At 38.4% G+C, this 19,107-nt stretch overlaps 1 protein-coding gene across 2 annotated transcripts; it reads right to left on the bottom strand.

Annotated features, from left to right (window-relative positions):
- Positions 1-404: 404 nt before the first annotated feature.
- Positions 405-18,094, bottom strand: ifrd2 (interferon-related developmental regulator 2). 2 transcript variants are annotated; one of them, XM_036579127.1, is made up of 13 exons: positions 17,581-18,094; positions 14,639-14,701; positions 8,640-8,753; positions 8,369-8,450; positions 8,112-8,236; positions 6,419-6,576; positions 5,731-5,784; positions 5,430-5,608; positions 5,094-5,202; positions 4,537-4,671; positions 4,292-4,420; positions 3,928-4,020; positions 405-2,071 (listed from the first exon to the last, which is right to left on the bottom strand). In XM_036579127.1, the coding sequence occupies exons 1-13, from the start codon at positions 17,624-17,626 to the stop codon at positions 1,991-1,993; spliced, it is 1,368 nt and encodes a 455-aa protein (XP_036435020.1). In that variant the 5' UTR covers positions 17,627-18,094; the 3' UTR covers positions 405-1,990. The 2 variants fall into 2 exon arrangements, with proteins under 2 accessions (XP_036435020.1, XP_036435021.1); XM_036579128.1 differs by lacking the exon at positions 14,639-14,701.
- Between the last annotated feature and the right edge of the window lie 1,013 nt (positions 18,095-19,107).

Genomic DNA, 19,107 nt, shown 5'->3' with positions numbered 1-19,107 from the left:
TCAAGCGTGCCTACGTCACAGATTCTTAAATTATGCCTTTTTTAAGTATGCATCTTACTTCTGCACACAAAAAGCACATAAAGTTTGGATCGTAGACAATGCTTAAGTCATACTATATAGTATACTCATTTTAACGCATTCTCTGATCTAACACACCCGTTATAAATCCCTGAGTCTGATGTGTTTCAACAAGAAAAACAAGGAAAGATGTGCAACACAGACGTTCTCAAGAGTGATTAATGGTAAAAACGGTAGTACATTTTTTCATAAATTCTGTAATTACAAACCGTGAAAATCATTTATTATGTAACTGAACCACTAAATTGCTACTTATTAAAAATCACTTTCTTGGCATAATGTGTACTTTTCTTGTAGTGTCTGCACAAAGTGAAGAAACAAACATCTCACATTTTCAACATTTTATTAGCCATAATTCATTGCATTAGGTTTACCCTTTGGGTGCAGAAGCATTTATGTCTCATACACTTGAAGGACAATTCAACATTTTGGCCTTAATGTAATTATTCATTTAATTACCTACTCTCTATCTATCTTAGGAAAATAGTAAAAAGGTTAATTGTAAAACTATTTGTCCCTTTATTTTTGAGAAAATGCATATCTGGGCTTTCTGTTCTGATTTCAAAACTTTCCTTGACAGAAAAGGGGTATATAGCAGCTGCACCATGCAAATGGCTCTCTCTCCTAACCAGACCGTTAGCAGATCAGCTCTAATAAAAGAAAGGAACGTTCCTCAATGAGGAACAGGGCCCAATGTGTTTTAAAGGAATACTCCATCTGCTGCATCCATATCATACGGGTCGATTATCACAGACAACAATTTAGATGTATTTCCCTGTACATAGGAAAAGAATAAAAACCAGTTGACTCAAAATATACTCAGATGCTGAAGCAAATGCCCATTGGCTTCTATTATAAATGAGTTTTGAGTCGAGGGGTTTTCTGTTGTAGGATTTCTGTGTCTGTTCAGGGATGCATCCAAACGTCTGTGGTAACTGACCATATGATACAGATGTGGAAGATAAAAATTAGACTGAAAAAGGCTGAAATATCCCTTTAAAAACTTAGTACTACTGAACAGAGCATCTGAGACTCTCCGCCAGCACACAACTGGTTTGACAAATGTGTATAATTTAACAAAGGATTTTAAAACATCCATTCAGGCTGGTCCAGTCAAATCACACAAAGCCAGATGTCAGCATCTGGACGAAAGAAAGAAATGATTTGCTGGCAGTGAGAGGAGACTTTAATATGATCGTTATCCTATAAATGTTCACGATTAGATTGGAGATGCACGGCCAGTCTGTGTATAAAACATACATAGAAAACTAGAAAGGGTTTCCTTGGCCGTTTCCCACTCTGTAGATTTGTATACAGCTCATATGTTTTAAATGTTAAAAAGGCTCTTCTGTTTTCCCAAAACTCTCAATAAATTAGAAAGTAAAATACATTTTAACAGAAAAGCTGAATACAGCCATACGAGAGGTCATTACAAAGGTACAATATTAAGTTGTTTGTTTAAACTAGCAATATGTAGCATTTTCCTGTTTGCTTGTCAGCTGAAGTTACAAGACTCCAACTGGCCACAAGGCAAATTCATGGAGGCCGCCAAGAACCATCACTGCACATCAACATCAACATCATAGTAACAGTACTTTATCTTTTTCTTTTTTTTCCTTATTAAATTTTAAGGGAAAATGCTGCCTATTGCATGTGTCATTTTAGGCTTTCTGTTATTTCATTCAGTAATGTTAAATAAAACTGAGACACACCATACACACCATACACACCATACACACACTCACTCGTCCTGATGCGCGCACACACACACACACACACACACACTTTGCATTGTCATGTCCCTGGTTTGGCAGTCGCTGTTTTGTCATTTCAAGTGAGCTGATAGGAGGGGTGTAGTGTTCCTCTCTCTGCATCTCTTCATCCTCTCCAGCGTCATCATTCCAAAGCTTCATCACATCACGTCCGCTCGTTTGTCCCTCACTTTGTTCCGTAGTTTCGTCCGAGCTTTGAAGGCAGCAGAATTGAAAAGATGCTGCAACGAAAGGTGAAAAACACAAATCACCAAATATCTACAATGAAACAACAACCAATATTCTGAAAAAAGTTTTTTTTCAGCTCTTGACGTGATGAATGCTCTGAAATACTCTACGGCTACGATCAAAATGACTTTTCTCTTAGTGTCCGATTCATAAAATGTAATTCCATTTTAAGGGCACTACACTATTCCCAAAGTGCACTCGGAATTTATAGTGAACACCATAGATCACCAAATCAGCTAAATGTATACCTACAAGCAATGCACGTTTCGTTGCTAAGCAACAGATAAAGAAACATAAGCTAAAATTACAGTGGCCACTGGAAATAAAACTTAACAGACTCTGTGGCAAAATACTGTAAAAAACAGTAGTTCTGCACCATTAAAAACAAACACTAACATGTTTACTGTAGGGATGCATTAAAATTTAGGCCATCAAAAAATTCTGAAAAAAATGAAACAACTATATCACATTACAAAGAATTTTAAAAAGGAATAGTGATTAAAAATGCGTTTTTCTCCTTTGCAGCAGCTGAAAGAAAATGTCAGCTGAGTGGAACTCTTCACAGTTTCAGGAACTCCTCACAGGGACATTGTCTTGATTATCAAGAGGGAAGACAAGCCCAAGAACTTTCTACTGGTTTTGTATCACCTGAATACACATCATGCTCGCAGAACATAGCAAAACACCAACAGCTGAAAGAAAACTCCACAGTTTCTGAAATTCACTAATGACAAATGACGAAGTATAACAAAAAATTAATAGAATTCAACGCCTTTGATGATGAACTGTTCTCTGTTGCCGAGGGCAAAGGATTTCATGGCACATACAGTAGACTGTATACTGTAATAATTGTAGTAAGCTTATTTCATGCAAACTTTTTATCTGTCAGTTTATTTCTATTTTCAGCCTGGTGTGGCTGAATTTCGGTTTTGGCCAACAGTTTTCATTTTAGTGTATCTCTAATTTACCGCCTGCTGTTAATCAAAAACACTTAACCCTCCTATTATTTTTGGGGACCATTTGATCCCATTCAACCTTTAACATCTCTAAATAAATGATTGACAAATTTTGTTGCTTTGTATTAAATTTCCTAGTTTAATGGGGACAACTGGGTAAACATAAAGTGAACATGATTATGTGTTTTCAATGTCCTGTACACATTTTGAATGCATTAATGTCCTTTGGGGTCGGTTTGACCCCAGGCTGTTTTAGCTGTATAAATCATTAGAAATCTCAACATTTTAGATAGATTTGTTTTGGATGATATTAAGGTCACTATAACATGCACTTTTATAGTCTTAAAAAAAAAAAAACTTCCATCTGCTTTAGGGCTCTAACTTAACATGACCAAACCTGTAGTAGTGCAAGAATCACTTGTAGTTCACACAACATCGGGGAAAGGAAAACAGAATTTCCACCAAAACTTTCCGGAAGTTTTAATTGGTGTAGTATAAAATATGTTAACAATTGAAGAATAACAGGAGGGTTAACTATACTGCAGTCATGGACCAAGAATTAAAGGTGCAGCCTAGTAAAGTTTTGTACTTTTTCCTGGTCCACGTCTCCTGCACTTTTCAAAATGATTTTCTAATGTCTATGGCTACAAATAAAAAGCCAACTTCAGCTTCACTCAAGTAACTCATGTTGGTTTGTTCATGTCACTGGCGAACACTGACGCAGGCTAATAATGAGAAAATGTCCAAATTTGTTTACTAATTCATGTGTCATCTTTATCGCTGAACAAAATAGTTCACCATTTTCAGCACAAAACTAAAGCGGGAGTAAGGATCCATTTTGGTCCCCGGCTCAGTCATGTATTTTAGTGATACTTGTGAAGGTGAACGGTTACCCTCTCTGTGCGGGAGATCTTGACGGCTTTGACAGAAGAGTCCAGAATGAGAGGAGCTCCAAGTCCAAAAATATCTCTCAGCAGTGGGTTAAACTACAATGAGAGGAAAGAAAGAGAGACACACAATCACATAATCTTTAAATAAAATGGCCAACAATTTATGACATTTAAGAACTGAAATCAACCCTCAAGTCCCATTCATTCATTGGCATCTCCAATACACCTGACTCAGTTCACAAAGGGCTTGATACTGACCTGAAGATGTTTCATACATCAGTGCTTTTGATATATTGTACACACTACGCATTATGGGCCTTTTAAACAGAGATCTGAGTTTAAAAGGGTTGCAATCAGTCCCCCTCACCTGTAGGTGGTGGCTGACTCCAGACTCAAGCACTTCTTTAAAGGCATCATAAATCCGGCGACGCATCCAGCCATCAATGTAGATCACCTCAACCCCAAAACGAATTTTCTCTTCAGAGAACTCGTCATTCTGCATAGACGAGAGAGAAAAAAGGGAATTACAGTACTGTATATGGCTTTTCTTGTCAGCAGAACACACATGCTGTGAGAAAGTCAACTGCCACAAAGTCTTGGGTTTTGTCTCACCTCAATGTAATGCAGGACCTCACGGAAAATGGAGCGCTGTTTCCGGCGGTCGTTTTTGGCCCGATGTTTATTGCCATCTGTAGCTAAACCCTTCAGACTCTCACACAGCGCGTCACAATCCTCATACTCAAACTCCTACAAACAAGCAAACACAGTACAAATAAAACGTGCTGTAAGCTTGGAGCGCGCCACAAAGCAATGTGTTAAATTGAAATAAACAGTAAATTGCTGCGTATTAAAATGCACTCAATGATGTTCCCTGTAGTGGGGCTGGGCAGTATAATATTTAATATCTTCAAACAGTCTTCAAATTTTACCATGGTAGATGGTATTACTATGGTGGGGTGAGGCGTTTAATGGGCCAAATAAGCACTTCAGATATGAAATAGATTTTCGAAATGTCAATTTTGAAATACTGTCATCAAATATCTATTAATTTTTTTTAAAAACTGTGGAATACAGTTATACTACCCAACCCTATTCTTCATAGGACATGTACTTACACTCACTTAGAAAATCAACATGTAATCCGACCAAGATGACACTGTGAGGCTTACCTGGTCAAGGTCTCGTCCCAGTTCATACAGTAGAGCGATAGTCTCTCCCACAGCAATCCGGAAGTTCACCTCACTGCTATCTAAACAGGCCTGCAGCCGTGGCAAATGACTGGAGGGAGGGAGGAAGGGAAGGAGGGAGGGAGGTAAGGAGGGAGGGAGGAAAGGAGGGAGAGAGAGAGAGAGAGGGGAACAGTGACGGATAGTGAGAGAGAGAGACAGACAGAGAAAGAGAGATTTGTTTGGCTTCATTTTGAAGGTGGTAGGGCTGAAAGCCCTGTTGTGTCTGTATGGTATGTGTTTAAATTGTTGCCATGTGGATTTCTTTGTGAAACTCACTAGTTGACCATGCTTTCGATGCGAGATGCTGGGCACAAGGTGCAGAGCAGAGCCCAGGCCTGTAGGGCGGCGCTGTGGAGTGCAGGAGTGCCAGCTTTAACAGAGGGTAAGCTACCATCACCCAGTGGATATGCACCCACAAACACACTCTCCAAATGCCCCATGCACTTCAACAAGTCCTGAGAGATGAGAAGGGAAGAGAAGAGTTGTTTTTATTATTTTTATTTTCACAGAAGTGTCTTTTACAACTACTACATAATCTCTCTACAAGAGATGAGCCTGTGCTGAGATTAATACTTACGTCAATATCGTCTGACGCAGATACATAGCAGCACAAGCCCAACGCACGGGCACACTAGAGTAGGAGAAAAGGCAACAAAAAAAATATGTCTGCGTAAATCAGAGCCCAGACAGTTTTTCTTTGTTTTAGTTAAGAATTTAAAGCATTAAATAAACGTATGAGAAAGGATACTTCACATAACAGTTTAACAAAAACATCAAACGTACACAGTTTTCCTCTTACTCCAAACATACTTAAAAGGCCAAGACACGATTCTTTAGTTTGCACTGGCAGCTACAACCACAGCTTCAGGATGGCTATGAATTATTATTTTTAGCTATGTAACACTTTTCTTCATTTCTACAGATTAAGCAACATGGTCGGGACCATTTATCGATTTATTGATAATTATCGTTACCAACTATGAAATTAAGAAGTTGAATTTATGATTTATGATGCATGAACATTTATACTGAAAATTGCTGTAATATACTCAGTTTTAAAAAGTACAAAAATAATATTTATGGACTGTTCTGCCCTGCTTTACTGATTATTCAAATTTGCTTATTGTCATGATACATGGTAATAATATATGTCATCATGGTAAGTTGAGTATATTTAGGGTTAGGGGGGAATATAGTGTAAAAAAATATCATAAAAAATGATTTGCCAAAAGGTCACCAGTTTAAAGTTTTGGGACGCTACTCACACGCTGACGAGCTGACAGGCTGGCACAGCTGTCAATCAGTATAGAGCTGAGAATGGGGCGGAGCATCTTAAAGCCCTCCTCCCCCTCAACTCCACCTCCTAGCTGTACACACAGGAGAGCAAAAAGTGTAGCCGCTGCAGCCTGCTCCTCCCCTCCACCTGCAGAGAAACCAAAGAAATGAAAAAATACTTAAAGGCAAAGCATACAATTTCAATTCAATACACTTAAGTTCAGCAAATATCTCCTCACTATCTGGTAGCTCTCTGTTCTGTGTGCCTGCTAAGAAAAAAATCTGGTGTAAATTAAGGTGGAACGGGAAAATTTGAACAAGAAGACGAGGCACCTGAAGGTAGCCTAACTGCTGCATCATTTAAGGTAGAATGGAAAAATTCAAACAAGAAGCTGGCGAAAAAGAGCAGACAGGCATGAAAATGTATGATGAGGTTGTTTGTGCTTGCCAGGTGGGCAACATTAACTTATTTTTGCTGTTTCACTGAACCAATAGGCCAGTATAGTTTTGTCCTTTTTGCAAATGTTTGTGATGGCAACTGGTGAGCTTCACAGCAGCAACCATAGCAACAGTTCACTAACTCACAATCTAGCTAACGTTAGTTACATTACTTGCTAGGTCCCTGTTTGCGCTAAAGTTATATCATGGTATTTGTCTATACAATGTTTGTGAAGTGCTTTATGGCCACAAAGATCTTAAAAAACAGTTTGCCAGCCAAGTGTTGTTCCCCTTGGCAATGCCAAGAATTTAAGGGGGGCAGAGCTTCTGAAGGGAGGGGTGTATTTCTTTTTCTATTCAAACAACAATCGTTCTCCAGAACTGTATATTGCACCTTTAAATGAAGGGATATCTCAATCTCAATCCAAAGCCATCTAGGCATATTTTATCCAGGTCCAACTTGTCTTGTGTTTTTGGCGTAGAACTTACGGCACTGTCATAAATAGGCATTATAACGTTATGCCGTAATGCTTCTGGTTAAAACAGCACTAACAGAAAAAGCACATTCAAAACTAGGAGAAAGGAGCAGGTCAATGCATGTACTTTAGAGCAATATCAAAAAACATGTATTTATGACACTATAAAATGGTCATGTCATATAAAAGCACTCCACAAAAAGACCAAAAGACATTGCTTCAGAGTGTACATCACACGCCTGCTGCAGAATATTAAAGTGCTGTCATCTGCAAAAGTTTTGTTAAAGTTAACACATCCTCTAAAGAGAACACACTTCTACATATTTTAAATGCACATTACAAATTATTAGCTGAATTTATCATACTGTGAAAAAACGTTACGTGCCTGTGCAAATGTTACAGCATATTTTTTAATATTATTTTCCAATATGGCAATTTCAGCAAATAAACTGTAAATGAGTTATACACTAAAATGTGCTGTAAATGTTATTAAGTTTGTTCTCTGTAGAGAATGTGTAACTTGTTTTTGCTTAGAAAACCAACAAAACGTAATATGTAAAACACTAGTGCATACAATTATAACAGCCAAATCATGAGATAGGTCAATCAAGTGACCAAACCAATGTTAAATACACTATAAAAGGGTCACTAAGAAGAAATATGCCAAAAAAGACATCAGTCCAGAATGTCACATTATGCATACAACAAGAATGAAGTGATTTTATTGCAGAATTAACTGGTAGCTTAGCAACTCGTTTCTAGTCCCCACCTTTCTTCAAGCTCCGCTCCAGGCAGTCGCTGATGGTGAGGCGCCTCTCCAGCAGGAAGTCATACAGAACTCTGGACGAGAAGGCAGAGCGCAAACTCTCCAATGCCGCCAGACGCACCTTAGCACTAATGACAGAGACAGTGTACTTTACTGAGGATTAACAGCTGCATGGATGCTAATAAAACTTGTCTCAACACGTGTGGTTTTCTTTTTTTTTTTTTTAAAGCACTCATAGTGGCTTAGTGAGTATGTGTCACCTCTTATCCATCAGGTTGTCAATACATTGCTTCAGTTTGTCTTCTGTTTCCTCCTGAGCAGTCTGTTCATCCACTACCTCACCTGTTCAGCAGGGCACAGGATTAGAGCACTTATCACTACTATTACTAATTAGTACTGCACAGTTCAGTTCTTTCTCAACTCCTACACAACTAATTCAATCGATTGGCTTGAGTGTGTTATGAATCAGGTGCTGGTGTAGAAAAATCAACACTAAACGGTACTACTGCGGGTGTATTTGTGTCTGAGCACCTGTTCCCTCATCCAGCACTGAGGCACTCTCACTGGCACTGCTGTAGTGACTGAGTACATCGGATGCCAGATCATCATCACTGGCTCCAGATTCGCCTCTCCCTCCATTCTTTCCTGAGAAAGAAGAGAACAAAATTCAGATTACGCCAAGATAAAAAGGGGGTTAATAAGGGGAAAAGTGGAAAAGCACAAATGACATGAAGAGATGACATGAAATGACATGAGAGTAGGGTTGTCATTATTACTAATTGAGTTAATCCAAATTATGTTGCCACATTACTCAAGGAACAGAGCTTCTAAAAAGGGACAATAAAAAAAAACGGACCTAACAATAACAAATCACAGGTTTCAAAGATTCAAATTTCAATTCTAAAAAGGTTGGGAAAGTAATACGTAATACGCAAATAAAAAACAACTTGTAAATCCACTTTGATCTATATTTAAACAAAACCAGTAGACAAGATATGTAAAGTTTTACCGTATCAACTTCAATGTTTTTTGTAAATATACGCTTATTCTGAACCTGATGCCTGCAACTCAGTCGAAAACAAAGTCGGGGCAGAGCAATTTAAAACTAGAAACACTGTGAAATGTTCAAAACACGTCTTAAACGAGTGAAACAATTATGCTTGAGTATAAAAGGATATCCAGGAAAGGTTTAGTTCATCATAAACAAGGACGGTTTGCGGCTCGCCACTGTGCCAAAAAAGTGTCAGAAAATAATCCAACAGTTTAAGAACAATGTTCCTCAATGAACAACTGCAAGGATTTTAGGTATTTCACCCTCTACAGTGCATAATAATAAAAGCTTCAGGGAATCCTCAGTAATCTCTGAGATAAAAGTCAAGGCCAAAACTACAAATGAATGCCTGTGACCTTTAATTCCTAAGACAGCACTGCATTGAAAATCAGTCTGTACACACAGGGCTCTGGAATACTTTCACAAACCGTTGTCAATAAACAATGTTGCTGCAAACATAAATGCAAGTTAAGACCGTACTAGGCACTGGGACCTGGGCACTAGGCTGATGTAATCGTATACTGTCAATGATAAATAAGAAATAGAAATAATGGATGTTGTGTCTAAGCCAAAGAAGAATAAATGTAGTATAAATACAGAATGCAATCAGAGAGTGTGGGTGCTAGACTGGCCTAACTGCAGTTCAGATTCAGACCTGTCTCTTATTGAAAATATGGCACATTATGAGGCACGAAATACAACAATAAAGGCCCTAAAGTCTTGTGTAATGGAAAATGGCGAAAGAATTCCACTTTCAAAAAAGGATCAATCAGTGTCTTCAGTTTCCAAATGACTGATGAAGTATTCTTGAAAGGAAAGGTGATGTAACAGTGGTAAACATGCTCCTGTCCTAATGTTTTTGCAGGTATCAAATCGGTTCATCAAAGCGTTTATTTACAAAATAAATAAATGTATTTTATAAAATAACATCTCATATGTTTTGGATCATTTTCAATTTAATATAGGTCTAACAAAACTTAATCAGTGCTTAACATTTCACACATGATTTGAATGTTTTTGGATGCATGTTTCTGTTTCTTAGTGTAACAGAGGCCAGGAGAAAATGTAAAACATGCCTCATCAAAATACATACTGCAGATTCATTGAAAAAGTATTTTTCAGTTATTCCCTGAATAATCGTGACAACCCTACATGAGAAAACACATCAGTACCTCACTGTAAACAGAACACAGGCTATTCTGTCCCCATGCTATACATACATGCCCCTATATGCCACAATCACATGCACTGCCAATGTGCAGTTAAGCTGCTGGCATAATGTACCTGTTACCCTCTACTTAGCAGTTCTGTGAGTTCACTGTACAACTGTCATTCAGTCGAAACACTAAATGTCACTGACATAATGCGATCAATAGATGTGAACAATCCACTCGTCTACAGTAACAACTGATATACAGAGATAGAGAAACAATCAGCATCACAGGTTTATATTTCACATTTCTCTTTAAGGTCACAAACTCGTATGAACCAGCTAACCCCTGACACAATAGCTCAGCACACACACGATGACCCCCTCACCTTAATCCTGAACACATTAGAAAGTTCTGAACAAGCAGTAACATTCATACAAGCCCTCTGTCTGACAAACTCCATTCACTGCCATCGCCGCTCTCTCACACGCAACAAAATGTCACCTAGACAATCTTTCTTCTAACCACTGCTTTATCAACCATACAGCACTCAGTTTAGCTTATAATGACAAAACTAGATCAACTCATTTGCTGAATTTTGCTTATAATTACAAAACCACATCAGTGTGCCAGTAAATAACTTTTGTATTAGAACTGTCTGATATTGACAAAATACTAGTGACGCACTGAAATGGCTGAAAGTGAAATTCAGGACACACTCGGCTGAAAACCACAACCCCAAAAAGTTGACTGTAAATAAAATGATTTACATAAAAATAAACTCTATAGAATTCTTACAGTATGTAGACTACAGCAACTATATCAAACATCCTTGACAACAGAACAGCTGGTCATCTGCGGCAATGAATTCCTTTTTTGTTATACTTTATTTGGCTTATATTGTCATTCGGAAATTTTTCTTCATTTCAAAAACTGTGACTACAGATGACATTGGCTAGCAGGGACTTTCCTTTCTTTGAGCGTGTCTGTGCTGTTCAGCGCAGAACAGCGAAGGGGATAAATGGTGTTTTTAATCAGCATTTCTCATTTTCATTACCATTAAAATTATTTGTGTTAAGTCTTCAAAATTTTGTTGTAGGCAAATTTAATCTTTGTTTTTTCCCCCGTCTACATTTTAGGTCATTTTTCTCTTTCTGCCCAAACTGTGAGCACCATTTCGGGCTGACAAATTTCAGCGGCGGTCATTTCGGTGTATCCCTACAAAGTACAGTGACTGGTCATGATGCTCACAGCACACTCATAAAAACTCCACTGCAATTGTGCAATTGCTTAGGGGCCTAATTTGCATATTGTAAACTCCTGTGATACCAAATGATATTTTGTGCAGCTTTCAAAAAACAAACAGTACCATCCACACAATTTGCTCATCCCAATGCTGCATGTGAGACCCCAAGAATGGCCTATATAGCTCTAACCATGTACTACCTATACATGATATATATATATATAATATATACACACACACACACACACACATATACACACTAGTAAACAGTAAATAGATCATTTTTATTTTTAAAAAATTAATTGCAGCCTGTGTTTTATGCAAAACCATGATCTTATAAAAATACACACAATAATAAATAAGCAATACAGAAATCCAAACTGCCTCATATAAAACCTTATATAGCATGCCTCCATTTTCAATCAGCCAAAATTAAATTATCAGCATATCATAAAAGCACAAAAACAGTAAAATTGTGAAAATCTATGTTAAGCCTGACACTAAGCATAAAAGGTACCATGTGTTTATGCTTTTAGCTACAGGGTCCTGCAAATGTACTAATGACTGTCAAATAAAGAACACTAATGGTCATTTCGATAAAGATTTTTGTACTTTTATGTTTCTTTTGAGTTGGGCGGTAACACTGATATCAAGTGATCTGTCAAAGCAATCGAAATTAGAGAGTCTAACTTGGCTTACTACAGCTCTCAAATACAAACCAAACTCTCTTTATTTGTGCCTGAGAGATTATCAGCAAATGAGCTAGCTGGCATTATATAACCTGCCATTATCTGAGCCAAAACCATTTTCATTCATGTTTTTAATTAAACAAATGCTTCACCACTGTAATCTGCTCTCACACAGATTCAAAGTTTGATCTCTGCCAGAAAATAAAAGCTTAAACAAAAAAGCCTTATCTTTCATTGCTGTAGCTACAAAATCAGTTTAACTTTATGTTACTGTTTCATGTTTTGTGGTTACCACTAAAGGCAGCGATCGAGAGACTGTGTGATGGTTTACATTTCGGTATACTGTTTTCAACTTTCCCTTTATCGATTTTTCGATACCGTACTGAACACATTACACAATTACAAGTGCACACACACGCTGTTGGACCCCTCTTCACCCTTGAGCATTCTTAACCTCTTTCTCTGACCAGGCACAGGGCTCCGATTTGGGGCAAAGTTCAACCTTGCCTCCCCTATTTGAAGCACCACACACACAATGGACAAACTGTTCACCACAGGAGGCCTTTCTACTCACAACAGAAGAGATAAACATGAAACAGCAGCATAATGAAACTGTGAGCATGAGCAGCACAGCTGAGAAAGCTTTTCATCAAGCGTTTATCTGATATAGATTGTGATCAGTCTTAAACCTCTAGAACAGTTTCCATGGTTACAAAGGGTCCAAACTCACTGGGACACTACTTCAGTCTGATATGAGGACAGAAGACTAACTAAAGGCTCAGAAAATTAAATTTATTTACTAACTATTCTGGTAGACATTCATTTTGTGATAATAAAAAAACATTCAAAGGTCCAAAACCACATCCATCAAGCTTTGAAGGCTGAAGCTCATTACAAGCTCACATTCTGAGGTTCAGCAGGGATGAGCTGGGAAGCTCCAGTGGGGTTAGTGTACAGTGAATGGCATGACAGGGTTAAGACTGGAACAGTTGGGCAGTGATGTCATTAGAATTAGACACAATGTTTACACGGTGTGGACCATGCACAGAGTTAATCCAGGAAATATGTCATCATGTATCTCATCCAGCACACCTGATACAGCTAATCGAAGTCTTTCTGTAAAGACACTGATTAGCTGGATTAAACGTGAAAGAATGGACTTGAATCTAAACTTGATTGGTCGATTTCCCAGACAGGGATTAAGCCTAGTTCTGGACTCCAATCATTCTGAATGGAGAAAAATATAGTTCATGGCTAGACTTAACGCCTGTCTTGGAAATCAGCCCTGTAAGAAAGCTCTCCACATTAAGATTTGGCAACTAATGACTAGGGGTTTAAAAATGCATTGATTTGAAGGCAACAATTCAGCTGCACAGACTTTACAATGTTATAGTACTATAATTAATCAGAATAATATCTAAAAAAATGCACAGACTTTTTGATACATTTTTAGGCTATTTTGAAACTAAGAAAGAGTTTTAATTGTCTATATTTACATTTACATTTATGGCCTTTGGCAGATGCGCTTATCTAGAGTGACTTGCATTTCTTAATCATGTTACAAATGTAATATTATGAGTCTTGCCAAAGGACTCTTATTGGTATAGCATAGTGTTCATGCCTGGGCAGGGAATCAAGCCCCTAGGTCTACAGTGGTGTTACCCACTATACTATACTACCTGCAATCTATATATTACATTTATATATTTCACAACTGTAAACAGTCCCTCCTGTCACTTTCCTGTGTTCAGTGCATTTAAAAAAAAAATTTTAATTATAGCAAAGGAGTCGACTCAAACACTGGAGAAATCTGATATTCCATGCCCTAAATCATAATCAAATCTTTGGGAGGTCAGAGATACTCCCCCTACTAATGATCCAGGACAGGAGCCCAAAGTAAAAACATTCAATGCTGTAACAAATATTTCTCCTTTATTAGATCTGATATAACAGCCTGGATCAGGCAGAACAGTCTAGACGATGCAGCTGCCATCTACTGATCACTCATCCAGTGCCTACAGCAGCACTCTGAAGTTTCTCTCATAAGACAAAGGCAGTACTGCATGGTTCTGCAATAACGTTCACATTCATACATCTGATCTGCATCAATACAATAATACATCTTTAAGAGAAGTCTGGGGGGAATCTGTATTCATTTGGTTTGGGCACAAATTAAATATTTCCAGCAGACACTGTGTGATGATGAGAAGCCATCTTAAGCCAGATTAGGCAGCCAGGCAACAGTAAATATTCACAGACGAGCATGAGGAAGAGGAATACGAGCGGATAGATGGCTGGTTTAGGTTAAAATGCATTAATGTGCACTTTGGCAGAGAAGGTGTGAATGAAAGCACTAAGTCATGATGAAATCCATACATTGGAGGTCACGCTACCTGGACGTGACAGTGCAGTCTTGGCTGACAGCTGCAACTGAAGCACTTCTTGTCGAAGCGAGCCTATTATAAGGCAATCAGAGAAAAGAAAATAGTCACATGACTGAAAGCCCCAGGACAGGAGGGTCTTCCATGGTAAAACCTAGCGATGACATTTTTGTGCCTTAATAATCCGACAACCCATGATCAGTTACCAAACGCCTCCAACTGTCACAGAACAGACACCCATTACTGTGATCGTTAGCATTTACTTACAAGTCATACAACAGTCCCCAGATTAGAATAACAGCAAATTTTACTGATTTCTATGCTGAAAGAATAGAGAGAGGCTATGTTGTGTAATTATGAAATTGTGTTTTCTCAAATTAAATAAGGCAGCTCCTAAGCTGAAAAGGACTTAACAGAAGAGCACAGCTGAAAGAACCATACAGAAGGCTTAATGTGGTTTAGGAACAAATAGTATTCTATATGAATTAATATATACAATCTATTATAATCTATTCTATATTCCTGGCACCTCTAGACAGACAAAAAAGCGTGTTTTATTCTCTTTACACATTCTTTAGAAATTCCAGAATTGAACAAGAATCAAGAATGCAATCCAGTCAGAAACACAGTAAGAGGAGCTTGCAATTTGCAGGAAAAGCCACGTGGCTGCTTGTCAAATTGGAGCCAGCGGTTGTATAAGTCCTGCACAGCACCAAGAGGGGCGTGATAACTGTGCATGTAACAGGCACTACTGATGTCACAGTAAACCAATAGTGACTCTTAAAGGTGCCATAGAATGGAAAACTGTATTTACATTGGCATTGTGGAATAAAAGTTTGGCATATGGAACAGACATACCGTTAACCTCAAACACTGTTGTCTCCTCCTTCAAATACAAATCCCGTATTTGCAAAACAGCACGGTAAAACAGGTCAGTTCCAAAAACCTAAACTGGTACATAAGTCTTCATTCATTAATATTTATGTCCCCAAAATTTACATACACCAGCCCACATTTTAGCCCAACAGGTATCATGAAGAACAAAAAAAAAAGGACAATGGCGCATCAGCAATGAAAATTGCAAACTATGAGCAGAAATACAGCGTTCCAGGTTGTGAGGGGATGTCGGCACTTTTCATATTCTTCCCAAGGAACTAAACGGTCAATGTTGGGTGATGTTCATTTTTAAACGAAACTGAATTTGGTTTCCTATTCACCAGCTTCTTAAACGAATGTTCCAATCCACCTTAAATGCTACAGCTTGTACAGGTGACAGAATGTCACAGTGGCACCATTTAAGATGGAACAGAAAATTCGCAAAACAATCTGGTGAACTGGAAGCCAAATTCAGCTCCCACATCTTTAACAGGATCCCAGATAATTTTAATTCAAAGTTGTTAGTTCACTCTGCACATTTCACTCCGGACAATTTCTCAAAAATTGGACAATTTCGAGAAGGCTTTGCTCGGCATTTGACACTGAAGAGAGGTGCAGCTGCAACTTTATTAGCATCACGACCCCAAACGCAACCTATAATTATCTAGCCATACTGCAAGTGAAGCCAGATAATCTTAAATTAAAATTTCGAAGTGGACTAACAACTAACAAGCCAGTAGCTAGTTTAGGTAATTTTAGTTACTAGCAAGCTCCAAGTAACTAGCATAGCCAACTAAATAGTATGACGACCTAGCTCATTTACACTGAGGTTCATTTTATTTTCCTGCCTGTTTCTATTTCGACATGTTGCTTCTGTGTGAGCCACCAGCGGAGCTCATCGAATTATTCATAAGCTGACCAAAAAAGGGAAAACAGCTTATTTCCTTCTAGGGCCAAATCACAGGTTTGGAAATGGGCATGTAAAACTACACTGGTGCATTTTTCATCCCGACCAGTGTCACATACTTCCTATGCAGACAACAGAGAACAATTTAAAATACTGAATAAATGCATTCTATGGCACCTTTAAATGAAAATAAGTAAGTCTGACTGGAGCTCAAAGGATATATCAGTTCACTGACATCCATTGGCCAATATTTGTCCTTGTTCTGTGTCAGCATTTACTGCATAAATACAGTCTTTGGTCCTGGCTTCAACAACTTTAAAGCCAGCTTTGTCCCACCTGGCCACGTAGAGTTTTACATTTATAAGTTTTTTGCAATCATAAATTTATTATCAGCGACATTCTCAGAAATGAAAAACCATAAGCAGACAAAAAGAGTTGAAGCAAGCACTATTTAAAGATTGAGACATCTGCAAATACACTTCAAAACAGTTACAACAGAGTAAGATTTTTATACATAAACGAGAATTATTTATTGATTTATAGCATTGTGTGCGCTTGTGAGTTTTTTTTTTATTTTACATATCCGAGATACAATGCAAGTACAAATTCTAATGTATAACTTACAATAAATTAAATCCTTAAATCCTAAATCAAAAACCTTAATTCTCGAGCATACAGTCCCATTATCAGACTCCAGTAAAGTTAACACGTAGGCCTGCAATAAAAATTAACCACAATTTCTTTTTTTTCTAACGATTTCTAACATTACCAAGTCACCTGACCAAGGCCTGGGTTGTATTTCAGTTTGGGGCTTCTAAAAATATTTTGAATAGCATGTGTTTTACCCTGCATAGCGCACTGACAGCTGTTACAAGTTATCTCGTCTCTTTAAACTTAAACGTGAACGGGAAAGAAACAGATGTAATGAATATTATTTTAGTACCACCGTGAAATGTAACCCCTTTAGCAGCTGTATAACGTTAAGTGCTCAAGTAATTAGCTGACAGCCGTTGCAATGGATTCAACAACGTAAACAGCGCTTGTAGTTTCCCCAAAATGTACATTTTCTTATTAAAAACCATCGAACGTCATTCATTTCTTAGCTAGTGTCACTGTGAAGACAGGTTTGACTGTACACTGGCAGTCTAACGCTTCCAGCAGGTAAACTTACCCTTGCCTGAACTGCCACCACGTTTCCCCTTTTTGCTCCGTGGCATGTTGTCAGTCGGTTGATCCCGAAGAAGCTAAGGCTAGCTGGCCGGCAAACCCAGCAGGAGCCCCTTTTATGGCGCCAACACAAACCGCGAGCCTCAAAGATTGAACAAAAACAAGTGTCGACCAACAGTCAACGGACTTTAAACCTTCACACCCGAGAAATCCGTCCCTAAATGTGTGAAATGGTGGACAACTCGCAAACTAAATCAGGTTAATCTTGCAACTTGGTCTTCACTTCAGCTCCACGTTGTGGCACCATTAATCTCCGTGTTCGCCCCCCGACAACAAACAGCGCCGGACTGAGTGCTTCTCTTTAGGGTGTATTATCTGTGTTTGTCTCCGGGTAACCGATATCTAATGCCAGGTTGAGATGGTAGATATTTTTCGAAATGTTTGGGACGGAGTATCGTGCACGTTGTAACTGCAGATTCCACCATCTTCTCCTCGATAGCCGCTCTCAGACCCGGCACGCTCCACCTCTCATGAACGTTTATGGGTAATGTAGTTTTCGCCTTTTCTCTTTAATGTGTCTCAGCGAAGGCAGGCAGCGACCATAAACTACGGTTCCCAGAATTCCGAGCAGCCATCAGCTGTTTGGAAATGTTTGGATCATGACGTAGTCTGGAAACAAGTTATAGTTTATGTGGACGAGTTTGTCACGATGAACAACGCTGCTGTCATTTTTATGATCGTACTTCAAGAAAACTATAAATAACAGATGCTATCTGAGTTCTTTTCCCAGGTTTTCGAAACACACTTTTTATGAATGCCTTTTAAAGAGGAGTGGAGGCAAAACTGCACACGTGACCATATTTTAACCCAGAAGACGGACCAAAACACAACCAGTACTAAGATACTGTATGTCTGTGTGAAATTAAAAGGGTTATTTTAGAGAGCATGATTTCTCTCGCTTTAGTTAACTTTAATAGGAATTTCTTTTCTTGCTGTAGTCAACTTTAAGGACCCATTCAGTAGCTTTAAGTAATGGTGTAATGTTTTTAGACAAACTTACTGATTTTGTCATTCTGTTTTTGCTATACAATTAACAACTCCTGAAATGGTATATGTTGTGTTAATAGTGGTAAAATAGCATTAAATCTGAAAAAAAAATTTTCTTTGGGTACTATTTTGCCTTGTCTGTATGTATTTAAAAATGTTTCAAAACAAAAATGCATCATAAAGCTACTGTAAAACATGTCATAGGCATCAGGTAACGTATCCACAACACATTTCCTGTGAAAGCTTTCCCTGAGGGAGCACTTTAGGAGCATTAACTGCTTCAGATAGGGTCCTATCAGCACCACTGTGAACTGAGCTGGGCTGTGTTTCCCACAAGTGTCTAGCAAGGGGGTGCCAACTCTGGTCCTGGAGGGCCGATGTCCAGCACAGTTTGGTAAGCACACCCACTAAACCTGGCAATTAACAGATGAGTGTAATCAGGTGTTTGAGCATGTAAATCACCAAACTGTGCTAGACACCGGCC

The sequence above is a fragment of the Colossoma macropomum genome, unplaced genomic scaffold (genome assembly GCF_904425465.1).
Source record: "Colossoma macropomum unplaced genomic scaffold, Colossoma_macropomum, whole genome shotgun sequence".
Classification (NCBI taxonomy): domain Eukaryota; kingdom Metazoa; phylum Chordata; class Actinopteri; order Characiformes; family Serrasalmidae; genus Colossoma; species Colossoma macropomum.
This window is presented reverse-complemented; position numbering and strand designations above follow the sequence as displayed.